We start from the raw sequence: 19,323 nt of genomic DNA on the forward strand, positions 1-19,323 counted from the left end.
TCTTGAATATTCTATTTTTTCAGTCCCTTTTCACCTGGTTGCCCCTACACCTACTTTAGATTTTAGCTGAAGAATCACTTCTTCGGGAAACCCTGAGGTGAATGCCCTCAAAGAAACTTTCACAGCATCTCTCTTCTCAGCTACAATCAGAAAGACGGCAAGCTACACAAGGGCAGGGATGTTGTCTTCTCGCGACTGTATCCCAGGACCTCTATGAGGAAGCCTCCAGAGCCCTTTTATTTGCACTGGGGTCTCTCTGCACTCTTTAACGAGTATGAACTGTGCCACTTTGTGCCAGGCTAAGACATGACTAAGATAGTTAGAACTTGACAAAGTGCAAGGAAGTCTAGCAGGAGAGAGTAATCTAGTCACCAAATTACTTTCAATTGCGATAAAAGGCTCATGGATCCCAATCTTTTTTAAAGCCTAGCAAGGAGATGTGTCCCTTGAACAATCAACACTATGCACATCCTGAAACGATGCAACGGGTCCAGGTAATCAGTGTAATTGTGAGGGGTTTCCACCATTGTGTTTACACCTCACCTATTCCCTTGGGTAGTGGTACCCAATCCTACCTTAGCAAGCCAACTGCTTTTGACCCAGCACTCCTGTGACCTCAATACACAGGGAGCGGTTTGAGGAAGAGGTCTCCTGCACCTGCAGGCAGCTGCAATGCCGCTGGGGAGTGCGAAGGCAGGGAAAGTCTGAGGGAGGAAAGCCGAAGCCTTAGCTTGGGTGAATGTTTTAGTGAACAGTCTGCATTTAAAGCCAGTAGGGGTATATAAGGCTGAAGAGAACCGAGCAAAAGTCGCAACGAGGATAAGAGCGGAAAACGCCAGAGGTCCGGGTCACACCTAATGGAATTCAGGTACCCAGCTCCTCAGAACCAGTCCCGCGACACTCCAACGAATTCCCAGGGATTCCCTGAAACACTAAACTCTCGTAGGGGCGGGGCAAGAAGGCACGACGGCGCCTGGCAGCTCGCCTTACGGCGCTCAGGAATCTCAGTTCTCGCGATCTTTCCGGAGCCGACCCTCCACGGGGAGTCTGAGAGCGCGTGCTGGCTGAAGGGCCGGGAAGGCGGAGACTGTGTGGCATTTAGAAGCCCCTTTGCCTGCCCTACGGAAGCCTGCGAGGAGGGGTGGTGACCGCTGCCCTGTCCCATTGTCCCGATGCCCAGCGCCAGTGCAAGCCGCAAGAGTCAGGAGAAGCCGCGGGAGATCATGGACGCGGCGGAAGTGGGTGTCCTCCTTCCCCGGGCCTAGGAGAACAGACCCCCTGGGCCGCACCGCTCTGAGGGAGGGAGTAGGGTGAGCAGGGCCTTGCCTCCGACTCCCTATTGGCACTTGGCTCGCAGGCCCCGGGCGTGGGGCCGGGGATGCCCAGAACCCTCACTGGGCCTTTGCGCGAGCACCGTGGCCAGACCCACACCGGATCTGATTTCTCACAGGGGCGCTTGGGAGGCCTAGCAGAACAGAAGCGTGTCCGGGGTGGCGTGGACTTGGAGCTCCCACTGTCCCGGAAGTAGGAGCGGCCGGATCACAGTGGGTTAGGCATGTCCTTCATGTAATCCGCCCCTACTCCTCGCCCCGTAAAATTTTAGTGTCCACTAGTAATCGATTTTTTTCCTCAGCTCTCGTGTTCCTAATGTTTTTGCAAGTAATGCCAGTAAAACGATCTGCCAGTATGTTTAATGACCATTTGCTATGTGGCAGCTTTCTAGAACGCTTGCCATTTTTATTTACTTTCTCCCTTCTAGTGACCTGGTGAGGTAGGTAGGGAAGTTTGCAAAGCAAGTATTTGAGATAAAGTGATTCAAAATCATGTGGGTAATTCATAATACCCAGTGGTCCTTCAGTGCTTTTCAGAAATGAAAGTTTAAAGTCGTCCTACAGCTTACTATGCTGTAGGATAACCAGGTCCTAATCCCTACCCAGCTCCTAATTTTTCTCTTGAGGAGCTATGAATTTGTGATAAGCTACATAAGGAATGGGTCATCTTAATAATATTAGATAGAACAAAAGCTGAAATATGAACAGTACTGATAAGTGATCTCTGTATTCACACTCTGTAATCTACTTATGCTGTGACTGTCTATTAGGGCTGGGTTATTTTGTTTTTAGGTGTATTTTTTTTAACGTTTTTTTGTAGTTTTTTTTTTTAAGATTTTATTTATTTATTTGACAGAGAGAGATCACAAGTAGACAGAGAGGCAGGCAGAAAGAGAGAGAGGGAAGCAGGCTCCCTGCTGAGCAGAGAGCCTGATGTGGGACTCGATCCCAGGACCCTAAGACCATGACCTGAGCCGAAGGCAGCAGCTTAAGCCACTGAGCCACCCAGGCGCCCCAAGGTGTATTTTTTTTAATTTGAAAAAAAAATTGTTCAGTACTCACCTTAACATGTCTGGTTTATTTTGATATAAACTCCAGTGTCTGCCAGATCTAAAGGAGAGTAATCCAGCAGATAGCTATAGAGTGACAGAAACTAATTGCTTCCTTAAAATACCTTATAAAAGCTAAGGAAATTATTTTTGCTTATTCTTGATCTAATTATATAAACTACGTTCCCTTGCAGATAGCATAGGTCTAGATAATAAGGTAGACATTGTGGTGGAATTATGTCATTTTCTAGCTAGAAGGATCTTAAGATAACATTTTAAAAGTGTAGTGAGATTAAAATAAAAGGCCACTTATCTCTTCTGTAAGTATAGTTTGTTGTTTATAGTCTGTACCATAGATACCCTGTTTCCTGCTCTTTAAAATGTAATAAGAAATTAGATAGTGTCCATTTTTAACCCCTTGCAACCCTGTATGCTGAAGGTAGTTTTAGAAACAGGAAGCTGGTGAATATGTTTGCCATTTTACAAAGTTGTAGTGGTTTATATTCAACATCTCAATTTCTAAAAACTGAGGACATCTGTGCTCAGAAAGCTTACCCAAAAATGTTGGTTCTCTTTGAACATCTCTTCCTGTAATAGGAAGTTAATAAAACTATGTTACTTCATCCTACTCCCTTCACAGAGGAAATTTATATCCCTGCTTTGAAGTCATTTAATGTTCTTTTTGAAGAAGGTAGTTAAGATGTGTTGTTTATGTGTGAAAATTTTATCTTTGAGTGCTGTTGTGTATGATATATCCATCCAGGACTCATGATCTTCAAAACAAAAGAAACTTTTTCTGCATATAGGTAAATGATACGGCAGATTTCCACACTTTAAAACTACCAATTCCCTAAATTGATAAAATGGTCCTGAAGGTTAAAATGAATTCATTTTTATATTCTGTTATTTGTATGTATGTGTATATTGTGCTATTTGTGCCTAAATAAAAAGTCATAATCCAAAACCATTTTTTGTAGGATTATGCTAAAGAAAGATATGGAATATCTTCAATGATACAATCACAAGAAAAACCAGGTCAGTAGCTATTTGATAATTAAGCCTCTTTTTTTTTCCCCCTCCTAATTCCAGGAAAGCTCTTCATGAAGTTAAGTAAGTTTGGCATAACTCTGAAAAGGTTAAATGATAACCTGCATAATCATTTTCAGTCTAGGGTTACTACTCTAGAAAGGGAAGAAAAATACAGCAAAAGTTTACTTTAAGTGGTAGATTATATTAAAAGGGTAAGGTACAAAATTTAACTAAAATTTAGCTCTAGCCTAGGAGATAAAAAAGAATGGTTAATATTAACTCCTTCATTATACGCAACCTTTTTGCATATTTTACAGAGCGACCTCCTTTCCTTTTTCCCCTTCACTTTATTATATTTCTTTGAAATTGGCTTGTCACATGCTGTTTCTCTCAGACCTGTAGGTTTTCTGTTTCTATTTATTTCCTCCTTTTGTTTGTATTTTTATATATTTGTGTGGAATTTCAGCAGACTTATCTTACCCTCAACTATTTAACAATCACTTTTCTTTTGGTAGACACCCCAAATCATTCAAACTTTGGTACAATTGCAAACCTTTAAGTTCTGGCCCATTGGAAGTACTAAGTACTTCTTTCTCTCTTTTCTCTCTCTCTCTCTCTCTCTCTCTCTTTCTCTTTCTTTCTTTCTTTATGTACTTCTGATTTAGAAGCCTGCCTGTGAATTTTATGTTTCGGAAGTAAGCCTCCAGGTCACTTTAATTGTACTTTGGGATTCAATTTATTGCACTGCCACAAAATAACTTTTACTTCTCAACTTTCTTGGGAAGTACAATATACAATGTAAGACATGGTTTGCTAAGAATAAACAGTTTCCAAAAGCAAAGATGGTGGAGTAAAATAGTTTAGTATAAAATGGAATACAAACAGTATAGAAGATAACATTCCCCTGCCAGGACAAGCAGGAGGGGTGATTAGAGACTTTTTTTCAGCTTCACATCTTCCTGAATTGGACTTCCTTGAACTATAACAAAGAAGCTCACTGGAGCTTCAGTCTTTTACATGAGCCCCAATCACCTATTGTGGTACAGTTCCCATTTGGCTGGCAAAGCCACACTACTGTCTTCCACTTAAAATTTCTTCTCATGGGGTGGGCCAGAGCAGGGGAGGGGTGGTAATAAACAATGTATGTCTCCTGGTTACAGTACTATAATAGGAAAATTCTGCCTTTGGTTTATCTCTGCTAAAATCCTAATACTTGGTTCAACATGCAGTTTTCTTTGCATGTGCTTCCATTTCTCCAAATTCCTTTGTTCTAATGCTAGTAACTTAAAAGTGTGGAAGAGGCGGCAGATTTTCAAACTGAAATACTGCTGCCTCTGATCATTGTCTCAGCCAGTCATACTGGTGAGAGTGTAACATGTGTCTTAAGTATTTGTGGATATGCTGAATGTTGAGAACCCCTGTGCTAATTAGTTGGAATGCTACAGAAAAGAAGGAATGGTACTCTTCGTTTCCAAAAGTAGTATTAAGGGGCATCTGGGTGGCCCAGTCAGTTAAGCGTCTGTCTTGGGCTCAGGTCGTGATCTCCGGGTCCTGAGATCTGGAGGGATCTGAGGGAGCCCCGAGCCCCATACCCCATACCTCATCAGGCTCTCTGCTCAGTGGAGAGTCTGCTTCTCCCTCTTCCTCTCCCTCTCCCTCTGTGATCTCTCTCATTCTCTCTCAAATAAATAAATAAAATCTTTTTTAAAAAAGTACTTTAAAAATTACTCTAATTACGCCATTTATTTATAAACTCATTCTTTTAGATTTATGTTACTCTTGTTTCATTTGGTTTTGAGTTTTGACTGATTAGTAAGTCATTTGCTTTTTCAGTCTTGACATCTTCAGATTTGTGTTTTAAAATTTTATGCTGCTTTGTCTTTTCTCTTTCACACTTTCTTTTGACTGAGTTTACACAATAGATTTGGAAGTTGGCTTAATTTATAAAGTCTGTTGGCAGTGTTCTGCAGAAATTTTCCCGTGATACCTCATGGCTTAGAAATTCCTCGTTCTTTCACTTTGTTTCTGGCAATGAGAACCATGGTGTTCTATAAATCAAATACTCTCTAAGCTGCATCTTTGCTTCAAGAGAGAAGCTATAAATACATTTAGCAAAGTGCGTAAAACAGATTTATAATTTGATTCCATTATAATGTCTTCCCAAAGGTATTTTTAGTAATAATAATTAGGTTTTGCTGCATGATATATTGACAAATTTGGTTATAATTAGGCAATGTAACTCTTGAGAATAGATATCTTTTATTACTCTTGATGTTTTGATGTCATGTCTGTTACTGTTTTTAATTAATACTTAAATATTTATTTGATATTCATTATTGCCTATTTAAAATAAAATGATTTCTGGATCACTTCTGGATCACAATTGCCTTATATCACTATCTGGACATAGTAGTTATTTTGTCACAGTTTTCCTGTTTCTGTAAATTTTGTCAGTTTTCCTGTTTCTGGGATTTCTGGATAAATACAGTATTTTGTTATTAGCATTGGGGGCTCACAGCCAAAAAGAGAATTTATTGGCTCACATAATTATAGGAAACAAAGTATGAGATAGCATGCAGCATAATTGAATCTAGAGGCTCAAGCAGCATCTATACTTCCTCTTTACTTTTTGGCTCTACCTCCTGTAGGTTGTTGGCTTATTCTCTTGTCCTTCCATCTCCAGTACTGGGAAAGATAGTGGCTGCAGCCCAGGCCTATACCATCTCGGCTCAGAAACCCCAGGGAAGAGAGCTTCATTCCTATGTCTCTATACTAAGTCCCACAGAAGGACTTTGATTAGTTCATTTTGAGGAACATGCCTTCCCTGGATCATTCTCTGTGTCCTGGTACCATGACCATCCAGTCCTAGCAGAAAATCCTCCCGTGTATGATTGACTTACATACTATGGCAGGCAAGGGAAAATATCATGTGCATTTAGGCAAAGGCAGGTGAAGACAGTCTGTATTTGGCCCTATAAGTCATTGAAGTATTCAAGAGATTGCATTTTGAAACTATCTCTTTGACTCCAGTGTAGCCTGAGTTAGGGTATCAGGGGAATGCCAGTTATAAGGTTATTGCTGTGTTTTAGGTAAACCAAACGGTACTTTGGTTTGAGATGGTAGCAATGAAGATGAAAGAACTGGATAGATTTTAGAGACATACATAGTACAATTCATAAAACTTGAAGCAGATTACATATGGAGAATGATAGAAAAGAAGGTGTTGTCGGAGATTGAAAATTACTTAAGATAATACCAAGTACTTATGCTAGCTGCTAAACCAAAATAGTTATAATTTTGTAAATTCTGAATGCAAAATTGTTTTACTTATTTGCTGCAGATCGAGTTTTGGTTCGGGTTAGTGACTTGACAGTACAAAAAGCTGATGAAGTTATTTGGGTGCGTGCAAGGGTTCATACAAGTAGAGCTAAAGGTAAGATTGATTTCAAGTCCTTTTGGTAAGGACTCTGAATTTTTTGTTTTGCAAATTCCTCATAGACCAAAATAAATCTTTAAAAACAAAACAAAAACATCTGTTTTCTTTTCTTAAATCACTGTGAAGCATTAATCCATGTTTAGGTTCTTACAGGACATCCTTGGGATGTCTGGATGCCTCAGTTGGTTAAACACTGACTCTTGATCTCAGCCTTAGTCTTGATCTCCAGCTTGCGGGTTCAAGCCCCATGTTGGGCTCACCTGTGGGCGTAGAGCCTACTTTAAAAAAAAAAAATTAATAAATGACATCCTTAAAAATAATTTGACCTTAAAGACTCAGATTAAATCTAAGACTTTAAGGTACTTTTCTAGCATCACTCAAAAGTTTAAAGTTTTGGGGCGCCTGGGTGGCTCAGTGGGTTAAGTCGCTGCCTTCGGCTCAGGTCATGATCTCAGGGTCCTGGGATCAAGTCCTGCATCCGGCTCTCTGCTCAGCAGGGAGCCTGCTTCCCTCCCTCTCTCTGCCTGCCTCTCTGTCTACTTGTGATCTCTCTCTGTCAAATAAATAAATAAAATCTTTAAATTAAAAAAAAAAGTTTAAAGTTTTGTTTTTTGTGTTTTTTTGGGTGGGAGTTGGGTGAGAGGGGGAGAGAGAGAGAATCCCAAGCAGGCTCCACACTGAGTGCAGAGCCCAACACAGGCTTCTCTCTCACAACCCTGAGATGATGACTCAAGCTGGAATAAAATATGGGACACTTAACCGAGCGAACCACCCAGGCACCCCAAAAATTTAAATTTTTTTAAGTGAAGAGTATGTTTGAGAAGCTTTTCATATGTTAACATTCTTATGTTTATAATATTTAGATAGCAAGATAGGTAACAAAGAAATAAGGCTAAGTTTAGGCTGTCCAAAACAGTGACCACTGGCTACATATAACTATTTAAATTTAAATTTAATAGTTCAAGTCACTAGCTGTAATTTGAATCTTAATAGCCACAATGGCTAGTGGCTCCCAAATACAGCACAAATACAGAATATTTTTGTCACTAGAAAGTTCTGTCACTACTAAGAATTTAGCATTAACAACAAAGAAGAAAGATTAGGGTTGTTTAGACAGGCCTGTTCCTTACGTAAAATTGCTCTAGCCTAGTGTTCAAAATTGTCTAAAAGTATTGACACTTAACATTAGTTTATAATGTTTATGCTTTTTCACATAGGTAGAACAGGCTTTGTTATTCCACTTTGTAAATGAATATACTGACGCTTCAAATAATAAAGCTACTCACCCAAGAACTCATAGTAATTGGTAGAATATGAACAGAATGTGGTAGTTTTCTAAGAGACTTAGTCTCCCAAGCAGAGCTTATTACTTCTATGCTATCTAATTCATTCTATGTTACATTTCTTGTTTTAAAATGTTTATTATAGAATTAATATACACCATTTTATACATATATCTCATGTACATATGCATATATCTTACAAGATTACTACAACTAAAAGTTTGTCTGCTCTTCCAATGTACTCCCCCCCCAAATAGCTGAGTACTGTTGGACTTTGAGAAAACTAGTGGAGTTTTTTTTTCAAAAATGTTGATTTACCTTTCTGAAAGTTTGGGCCATTTATTCTACCAAAAGATAATCACATTGTATTTTAAGCCTTCATTTAGTTGTCTTTTTCCCATTAGACTGGAAGCCTTTGTATGTTTCCTAAATATAGTGATTTAGCAAATGAAAAGATACCATGCATGCTACATTTACGCCTGAACCAAGAATATTTCTGTTTGCTTGCATCCCCTAGATGGACCAATTTGAGAATCAATAAGGATAACTGCAGTGAATTGAAACACATCAGCTATTTTTAAATCCATAAATTTATAATGATGCTAAGACAGGCAGAAAACCTGGTTGGTCACCAGTGAAACAAGCTTATTATTTTGAAAACTGGTAAATAAAGAGAAAGTAAATAAAAAGAAATTCATACAATTTCTGTATGAATTGTATATCACTGGCTAACCAAATGGTAGTTAGGGGGAAGTTGCTGGAGTAGTATTCCAGCTAATAAAATGGAAAAAAAGCATGTTAGAACTTCATCATTTTGCCCCTAGTAAATTACCCAGGCATTCATCACCAGTGACTGCTAATAACACAATAGACAACCAGAAATATTTTATATCTGTTCATGAAAGAACTCAACACCACCAATGCACTAGTCTTGCCCAAAAAATTGTACCTGAATCTCATGCAGCATTTAGATCTAACAACCAACTTAAAGGAAAAACACAGGACAAAGGAATATGTTAAGTAGCAGTGAGGATGCAGTCAGCAAAATCTAGACTAAGGAAACTACTGGGCAAAAATGACCTCATCTCTTAGACAAATAAATTGAAAAGGAAGGGATGGACTTAAGAACTTTCTCTCTCAACGGTCACTTGCTTGGATCAGAAGTTAAATACATAGTTAAATGAAGGAAGGAAGGATACTTGAGACTCTCAGAAATTTGAACATTGGCTGGATGTTTGATGTTAAAAAATTTATCTTTTGAAGTTGAGATGATAATAGTACTGTGGTAATGTTATTTTTAAAAAGATCTTATCTCTTAGGTATCCATACGAATTATGTATCGGTGAAATAATGTGGTTGAAATTTGCTTCACAGTAGTATGGGAATCGAGGGATTTGAGGATTGGGATAAAGCTGAAACAAGAGTGGCCATGAGTTGATAATTACTGAAGTACATGGGGATTATAGGTAGATACTGTTATCATTTACAAATAATGATCCTTTTGTCCTTTTCTTTCAAGTGTTTATCTTATTTTTTGTTTCTCTTTGCAATGATAAGTAGATTCTCCAGTACTACGGGGATTCCCTCAATGAAGAATTTTTCAAACAGCAGAGATTTAAACTCCTGATGAGTTATTTCATGACTTTGGATGTTCTGCATAAAATGTCATTAGAAAACAATGCCAGAGTTTAAAGACTAGATTAAAAGAAGTTTTTTTCTAGTCCAAATTTTCTGTTATCAGAAATAGATGTTAAATTTTACTAGACCTTTTTCATCAGTTTTTTTCCCTTGAAATTTAATTGTGTTGAATGTATTTATATAGAGCTTCATATACTATTCTCTCTGCTTTTGTGTTTTTTGAAATTTTCCATATAATAAAAAATTAAAATATAGTTGATCCTCTCTATTCATGTATTGTGTATTTGTAAATAGTCCTGCTTGCTACAATGTAGTTGTAACCCCAAAATCAGTATCTGTAGCACTTTTCACTGTCATTCATAGAAATGCCAGACATGGTCATGTGCAGAGAGACCAAAAACTTGAGTTTGCCCAATGCATATGTTCCCAGCTGAGGTCGAACAGTGAAGCTCTACCTTCTTGTATCAGCTCTCAGGAACAAATGTTCTTTTATGATCTATTTAATGCCAGATTCTTCATAGTTTTGTGCTTTTTGTTGGTGATATGGCTGTTTACAGTAGGCACCAAGGGTAATGTTAAAGTACTTTCTAGTGTTCCTAAGTGCAAGAAGGCTTATGCCTTGCAGAGAAAGTACATGTATTAGATAAGCTTCATTCAAGCATGAGTTACAGTACTGTTGGCCGTTGAGTTCAATGTTAATGAATCAACAATATATATTAAACAGTGTGACTTCAAACAGAAATATCCACAAAACAAGGTTATGTATTGATGGACTGGTGAAAATATTGTGACCAGAGGCTCACGGGAACCTAACCTTGTACTCCCTTAGGAGCAATGGCTTGATGTTTGCAAATTGTTCCTGCTGACTTTATAGAATGTAACCATCACAAATAACAAATCAACTCTTTGTAATTGTAATGATTTATAGTAGTTGGATTTCTTAATATTGAACCATTTTTGGATTCTTGGAATAAACAATTTGGCAAAGGTGTGGGTAGTATTCTTTTAGTATAGTACGAGGTTGGTTTTCAGTGTTTTTTCCCTTGGGATTTTACATTAATCTGCTTTTCATCATTTTTCATTGGAAAATCTTACTATTTTGTTTTTAAGTGTGTATATATATGTGTATCTGTGTTTAAGCTGTAAGTTACCCAAGTCATACATTAATATCTTTACATAAATTTTTTGGAAAATACAGAAGTGATACTCCTTTTTTTTCTTCTCTACACCCTATCCTCTGCCTCAGCCTTTCTGTTAATTCTTAATAATTTGTTCAATGTCTCTAAAAATCTTTCTTTTTAATGCTCATCTGCACATATTCATATATATAAAGGTTTTTGTTTTGTTCATGTGACTTTTAACTTGTCTTATTTTGTGTAACTGATCTATTTTATTTGTTATTTTGCAACTTTCTAAATTTTCAGTTAATGCTGTTTCTTGGAGATCTTTCCATAATTCTAGTTACAGGTCTACATAAGGCAGTATTGCTCCAACGTAGATCACTAGAAGTGAAACTGTTGGGTTGAAGGGCATATGTATGCATATTTAAAATGTCTTATACCAGATTATCCTCCCAAAAAAACTGCTCAGTTAATACTTCCAAAAGTATGTGACAGTACCACTTTCCCTATGTTGTTACCAATAACGATCATCAACATTTCTTATTTCTGCCAGAGTAGATTATCTAGGGGCGCCTGTGTGGCTGCCTTGGGCTCAGGTCATGATCCCGGGGTCCTGGGGTCAAGTTCCGCATCAGGCTCTCTGCTTTGTGGGAAGCCTGCTTCTCGCTCTGTCTGCCACTCCCCCTGCTTCTGCCCACTTGCTTGCTTTCTCTATCTTTCTCTCAAATAAATGAAATCTTTAAAAAAAAATAGATGATCTAAAGAAATAAATAAAATCTTACGGTTTAAATTCGCAAAACCCTACTCCCTTCTTCTTTACATAGGAAAAATTACCAGTAAATATGACTTACTTGGAAGCTTTTAGGTGCCTTAACTCCAAAAGTTGTAGCACGTTAAAACTGGGCTTGGGTGAAATAACCCATGCTAGCGATTTCAAGTAGAGCAAAGCTCCAGAAAACCACAAATAAGGAAATGGAAGTGTCAAAATCATAGTGTCAGAAGCATGACAACTAGAATCCTGTTATGTCCAAAAAAACCAAAATCTGTTTATAACATATTCTTAATGGTAGTATTTCATACATTTTTAAACATTAAATCAGATTTCTTACTAGGTTTATGGATCCTATCCCTAAAATCAGGTGGTTTATACAGGAGCAAGGAGAAATTTTTAACTCTTGGTGATACTCTTAAAATTCATTTCTTTAGACTGTGAAAGCTTATGAGCTTAACCCTGCATATTGAAAGAGTAATTGAAATATCTGTGGCTCCTTTCAAATTTTGTGTATACTACATTGAAGTCATTGACACAAAATATTTCTTCAATACCGTCCTTTCTGAAATCTTACTTGTTCTTCCAAAATAGCTAGTTTATTTTGGTTATCAGATAGTTTAGAACCTAAATTTATGTACATACAAGAATATTTCAGGGGAAATAACAAACGGAAAGTAACTTTAAAACATTTAGGTCTTTGCCGTTCTGTTCAGTAATGAATTAACATAAATGATGAGGAAAAATGTTAATGTTGGGTATTAGGAAGTTAAGATACATTATCTAAATGATGAATTCAGGAACTTGGCAAGCTAAAATACAGTAGGAAGAGATGAAAACATAAGATTGCCTCACATCTTGGATAATGTAGTTCTTGCACAAAAGTCTGCTTTATTACTGAGCTATCACCATAATGGAGATGGGGGTGAGCTTTTTTGTCCTGACTGTGATCATGTTCTTCAACTTAGAAATAAAGAATGCACCAGGTGCTATAAAAGTTATCAAACTTTACATTTTTCTGAAACAGAATTCTTGTGTAAACTTAAGAAATAAACTACCTCTTCTAAAAACTTGAGAATCAAAATGCAAGACAAATTCTTAACTGTTAAGGAGCCAAATTTAAAATACCTAAAAATAGCAAATTCATTCAGCTATTTTGAACATTGACTTTATCTTCCTTTCTATAAACTGTCTCCTGGTTGGCAGGTTCCAAGAAGAAAGATGAGTAATATTTAGCAGTTGATTAGTCTGTCTTATAAAATTCCAATACTAACTTAGACAAAAAGGACTTTTTTGCTAAAGTGAGAAATTACATATTTACTTCTTAGAATAAAAGGTAATGTGTGGATATAGTAAAAATTAAAATTCTAAAGGTTCAAAAAAGATATAAAAGGAAAGGGAACCTGGGTGGCTCAGTCAGTTAAGCATCTGCCTTCAGCTCAGGTGGTGGTTCCAGGGTCCTGGGATTGAGTCCCACATCGGGCTCCCTGCTCAGCCTAGAATTTGCTTCTTCTTCTGCCCCTCTCCCTGCTCATACTTGCTTTCTCACTCTTTCTCTTTCTCTCACATGGGTAAATTTAAAAATCTTAAAAAAAAAAAAAAAGATACAAAAGGAAAAACCAGAAGTCTCACAATTCCAACTTCTCCATTTCATCTCACTCTCTTCCCCCCCAAAATAACCACTGTTGTTTCTTGTGTATCCTTCCAGGAAAAAAAAATGGATTTACAAGCATGAGTATATTCTTTGTTTTTTAAATTTATATAAAAGTGATGGCAGTTTGCATGCTGCTCCCTGTTATCACTCACCAGATAGTGCCTTGCAAAAGTTGGAACAAAGCAGGTCATGCAGTGCTGTGTATCACCAACCAGAACCAAGGAAGGAACAACTTTGTTTACTAACAGCCAAGAACTTGGTATCAAAAGAACTTGATAGAAGTCTGAGTGGACAGGTCTACTTACCAGGAAACCAGTACTGGATTTTTGTGGGATTTTTAAGTCTTTTAAAAATCTTTTTGAGTAGACTATCAAGGCTCTAGTATTTGAAGTGCTTTGAACACCAGAAACCTGGGAAGCATAGCATTGAAGTCACATGTAGATCACTCCACTAATAAAGACTGCTTAAATAAATAATAATAGAGCTTCAGTGCTTTTATACAAATAATACTGCTGTGAACATCTTTGTCACTGTGACTCTTTCCATACTCAATTTCCTTAACATACATTTTTTAAAAAAAAAGATTTTATTTAAGACAGCATGAACGGGGGAGTGGGGGGGGCAGAAGGAGCAGGAGAAGCAGACTCCCTGCTCAGCCACAAGCCAGACCCCCCAGGATTATGACCTGAGCTGAAGGCAATCGCTTAACCAGCTGAGCCACCCAGGTGCCCCCTTAACATACTTTCTAAGAAATACACTTCTTGAAACAAAGAGAACGATTTTAAGCTTTTAATGCTCATTGCCAAGTGATTCTCCAAAAGAAAATGCAAGTTTACCTTGCCATCAGCAACTTACGGAGGAATAGTTTTCACTTAATTCTCCCAAGCATTAAATACCATTATATATTTTTAAAATCTCTGCTAATATGAGAGGTAAATTATGTGTCATCATTGTTTGCTTCAACTTGCATTATCTTCATTTTTTCCCTTATATTTACCTACTCAGGCTTTTTCTTTCAAATGATTTGTTATAGTTTATTGCCTATTTACCTGTTGGAATCTCAATGTCCTTTACTTATAAATCTTTATGATCTCTATATGTTAAAGATGTTAACTCATATAGGTTGTAAGTCATTTAGCAAATGGTTTTTCCCAGTGTTTCAGTTTTTTGTGTGAGGCAAATGTGATAACCACTACACTACGGAAACTTTCAGTTTTTTGTGTATAGATGTTCTGTAACTTTTAGACTTGGAAAGGTCTCCCCTTCTCTTTTGTACAGTTTAATATTCAACTTCATTTTTCACTCAGTTTTTTTACTTGTTAGATTTTTTTTTAATTTCCTGAATTCTATCTAGAATTAGAATTTCTCTTCTCTAATAAGGTCTATTTTGAGTTTATTTTTCTGTTCCACTGATCTGGGTGTTTTTGTGCTGATACATTCTTACTTGTAGGTTTATATAATACCTCATGGTGCTGGTTTTACTACTTAACCCCCTCCCTTCCATCTGTTTCTTTTTTCAAAAAATAAGAGGTTTAATATTTAGAATTATATACAATAAGCACATTAAACATTAAAAGGGAACAGTGAACAATCTTTACTCCACCCATTACCAGTGATTTCTTGATTTGTTTTCCCTAGCAGTGAGGTCTAATCTTTGAGAGCATATTTTGTTCTATATTTAGTCTCCTACAGCGCCCTCAGGTTCTACATACTATTTGTGTTAAATCTTGAAGATGGCCAAGATTTCCTTTCAGCCCTTACATTTCTTCTATATCTACCTCCCCGATTGTATTATTCTCTTAAAAAGTATTTTTTCTGATTAGAAAAATAGTACATGCTTATTGTAGAAAGTTCAGGGGAAAAAACCCAAAAATACAAAGAACAGCATAATTTCCTATAATTTCACATCTGTTAGTGGCCACATTGTGGTAGTTTTTACCTAGCCAATCAAATTCACATTTTGGTGTTTTTTTTTTTCTCTACACAGTCAATTTTAATATACTTAGACAAAATTGGGATTATGCTTTATATGGCTTTATCACTTTCTTTACAAAATAGTCTATCATGACTGTCTATCAAATATTTACTTTGTGTTCCCAGCACCTGGCATGATTGTTGCACACTGTAATCCAAATGTGAAATTGGAGTGATAATCAATCAAATAAAGAGCCAGTGGCAGTGGTGCTATTAATAACAATTAACATTAATTAATAATATTAATTGGGTGTGTCACAACTCTAAATATATTACCTGTATAATCCTCAAGATTATAGGGAAAAAAAACCATGAAAAGCATACTATTACTTTCTCCATTTTGCAGATGAAGAACTAAGGCATAAAGTAATTTAGTAATTTTCCCTCAGGCCCCTTCCTAGGAAGTGACAGGATAGGATCCTAGGTCTTTTGATTTCAAAGCTTTTTACTCTTTACCAACCCTTACACAAAGTGTTACCCCCTAGTGCTAACCAAGAGACATTTTCTTTTTTTTTTTTTTTAAAGATTTTATTTATTTATTTGAGAGAGAATGAATGAGAGAGAGCATGAGAGAGGAGAAGGTCAGAGGGAGAAGCAGACTCCCCAAGGAGCCGGGAGCCCGATGTGGGACTCGATCCCGGAAGTCCGGGATCATGACCTGAGCCGAAGGCAGCCGCTCAACCGACTGAGCCACCCAGGCGCCCCCCAAGAGACATTTTCATGTGCTAACTGTTTTTGTAAGTCCTGTAGAGCTCCATTCTCTCAAGGTCTTTCCTATAGCATTGGAGTTCATCACAGCATGGCTTGTAGTGCAGCTAGGTCATTGCTGCCTATCTGCACTAGTAGAGCAGCTAATATACTTACTAAATCACATTCCCTTCCATTTCACAAAAACATTCTGTTAAGTTTCTCAAACATTTTCTGCTTTTAGTAGTTCCAAGGATAATGTTATTTTGATCCATCTGCAGATTTCTCCACGGTAACAATCTTTATCCATTCAGTATCTTTAAATCCCCTTGAATGTGTTTAGAATGTGTAACTTTCTTTTTTAAGATTTTACTTTATGACTGAATCATACTTCAAAGGAAAGGGAAAATAAGTGTATATTTGGTGCTTAAAAATATGTCAGTCATATATTACTCTGAAGTCCATAGATTGTGTTTCTGTTGGCACTTTGTTTACAACCTTTTTTCTTTTCTTTTTTTAGACTCATGATTGTGGTCTGATTTGTGTTTCAAAATACTGTATGTTGAAAGTAATGATTATAAATCTGCTTGCATTTTGGGGCGGGGTTGCAAGGATTTTAAAATTTTTTGAAAGATTTTTTGAAATCTTTTGATATTCTATAAAACAATCTGATAAGAAAAGTGGTCTTGTAAAGATTTAACTCATTTTATGAGGAAGTAATTTCCCAAAACTTGATCAGAGACTTAAAAAGAGTCTGCTTTAGAGGAAAAGGATGTCACAAGGATAGTCACTGAATATTATGAATAATATTTTTTGATATTTTGATATTTTTAATATTTCCCTATTAAGAATAGGGAATGGCAGTTCCTTATGAAAAGAGGGGAGACCCACAATATGTAAAAATAAAACTGATTATAGAGGATAAATGGAATGATCTTTTATATGCAAAGTAAGTTATTTGGAGAAGCATCTGGGTGGCTCAGTTGGTTAAGCATCTGCCTTTGGCTCAGGCCATGATCCTAGGCTACTGAGATAGAGCCCTGCTTTGAGCCCTGTGTTGGGCTCCCTGCTCAGCATGGAGCCTGCTTCTCCCTCTCCCTCTGCAGCTTTCCCAGCCTGTGCTCTCTTGTGCTCTCGCTCTCTCTCACTATCAAATAAAATCCTAAAAAAAAAAAAATTTTTAAGTAAAGAGGAAAATGTGGAACTCTTAGGAAAAGGACAGGGAAGATGATAAGGGAAAACAGAGGAAAATAGAACATGGACGAAATTAAACTGTCTTTCTAGGTGCTCTTTAAAATATACTTTGGTGAGAAGTAAAATGGACCACCTGCACAGAATGCTTGTGTTCTCAGTACTAAGCACTTTATTAGCACTTCTGTGGTTTCATCATTGAAGATCCCATAGTGGTTAGCACAGTGCCTTTGCCTGTGTACACTTGATAATGAATGTTTAAAGTGATCTGAAGTTACTTGAAATTGTTTAATCAATGCTATGACAAAATAATTTTCTGATTTATAATATTTTTTTGAAATTGGTGATTTGCCTGTGTTCTCATAACATGTTAAAAACATTTTCATTATCATAGAGGGAATTACGGTAAGTTCATTACCATAGAGGGAACTTGGGTTTCTTTAAAGCTTGTCAACAGTATGAATATATGGAAGCTGGATACACGTATGTACGTGCCTGATGAGTATAGAAAATTGTGGCTCAGTTTTAAAGTACAGAAACATTTTTCTTCTTTGTAAAAACTTGAAGTAGCATGTCCTTAATACACTTGTGTTCTTTCTGTCTTATTCAGGAAAGCAGTGTTTCTTGGTCCTACGTCAGCAGCAGTTTAATGTCCAGGCACTCGTGGCTGTGGGAGACCATGCAAGCAAGCAGATGGTTAAATTTGCTGCCAAGTAAGTAAGCAATTATATCCTGTTGTCAGAATAAACAATGGTGGGAACCAAGACTCCCAGGGATTTGGACCATTTTCATACATTAACATCAATGCTTCGTTTGTTTAAAAATGTAGTTATTTAAATTGTCAGTTCAGTATTGCTGAATACATTAAACTTACAAAAGAGAAAATATGGAGCCCAGGCTTGAAATTCATTTGGAGCTGCTGAAGCAGCACTCTCTACAGACAAGTCACATTTACTTTCAAGTAGAGTAACAAAAAGCCTGGCAGCCTCAACATAGCAAAGCAACTTTATTTTGTTGTGTTTGTTGAGCTTCAGTTCCTACCTCCCTCCCCCAGTTTGAGATTTGCATATTAAGCAACAAGTTTTCTAACTGAAAACTAAAAGCATATAAAATAAGAGTGTAGTTTTGCAAATGATTCCCTCCTAAAGGAAGTAAAACAAATGTCATAACATTTTACAGCTTTTAACTTTGACATCAAAAGGGTTAAAGAAAAGTAAAATCAACCCACTCGCCGCCCCCTCTCCTCACAAGTTTTGCTGTCTGGCTCAGAGTTCCTGTAGAAATGCATTGTTCTGTTACGTTTGCAAGAGGCAGGATATAGTGTAGTGCTTGTTTATGCTGTAGTTCTAAGGTAGTAATAGTTGGTAATGTGGATAGTTTTGTTTGTGTTTTTCTCAGTTTATTCAGATTTTATTTCCATGATAATGATCAAAGAAGATTTGGAAAAATGGCTGATCTTTATATTTTAAATAATAGCATACTTCATAGGCATAAATATTTTTTCAAAGAAATTAAATCTGGGATAATTGTTAAATTTTCCTATTGATTTTTATCTCTGTTCTTTAGTTGTATGCTTTCAAAGATGAGTGTATATAGATAGAATCATCAATTTTACAACTAGAAAGGAACTAAAAAATGATCTAATTTAACATCCTAATTTATATTTGGGCCCTCCCTGACTCCCTTAGTGTTTTACATGTAGTGGATGTAACTGGTATGGGTTTAGAGATTTATTTATCAGATTTAGTTTTATTGTATCACAGCAGTATCTGTACTCTGGTTTAAAAACTCCAGTGCCACTAATGACATCAGTTCACTGATGAACTCAGTAGTATTTGTATTACTGATAACAGTAGTCCCATCTCACCCTGTCTCCCAGTCCTGCTACCCAGAGACTTCTATCTCTGTCTGTATCTTTTGGTGAGTAGGTTTACTGTTTTCATCTCATGGTCTGTAAGGGTGTGTGCTTATGGGGTACATTGTCAGCTAGCCTTCTAAGGTCAGTCCTGTAAAGTGGGACATAAATAAGCTTGGTCCCTAGAAATAAACTTTCCACACAGAGCCTTCTATAAATAGAGCCTCTGGTAACCATAGACATATATGCTGAATTATATTTAATATACTGAAAAATACTGGGAAAAAGTCAATTTCAAATCAACAA

At 36.9% G+C, this 19,323-nt stretch overlaps 1 protein-coding gene across 1 annotated transcript in view; it reads left to right on the forward strand.

The window, feature by feature from the left end:
• The first annotated feature begins 1,013 nt into the window (after nucleotides 1-1,013).
• The window catches only part of LOC111159044 (aspartyl-tRNA synthetase), a 67,154-nt gene continuing 48,844 nt past the window's right edge, over nucleotides 1,014-19,323 (forward strand). The window contains exons 1-4 of the mRNA XM_022521452.1: nucleotides 1,014-1,238; nucleotides 3,358-3,415; nucleotides 6,750-6,842; nucleotides 17,773-17,875. Coding sequence (XP_022377160.1) covers nucleotides 1,173-1,238; nucleotides 3,358-3,415; nucleotides 6,750-6,842; nucleotides 17,773-17,875 — 320 coding nt within the window. The 5' untranslated portion in view covers nucleotides 1,014-1,172. The remainder of the gene's footprint in view (nucleotides 1,239-3,357; nucleotides 3,416-6,749; nucleotides 6,843-17,772; nucleotides 17,876-19,323) is intronic.

The sequence above is a fragment of the Enhydra lutris genome, unplaced genomic scaffold (genome assembly GCF_002288905.1).
Source record: "Enhydra lutris kenyoni isolate GAN:26980312 unplaced genomic scaffold, ASM228890v2 scaffoldscaffold1, whole genome shotgun sequence".
In the NCBI taxonomy this organism is placed as follows: Eukaryota; Metazoa; Chordata; class Mammalia; order Carnivora; family Mustelidae; genus Enhydra; species Enhydra lutris.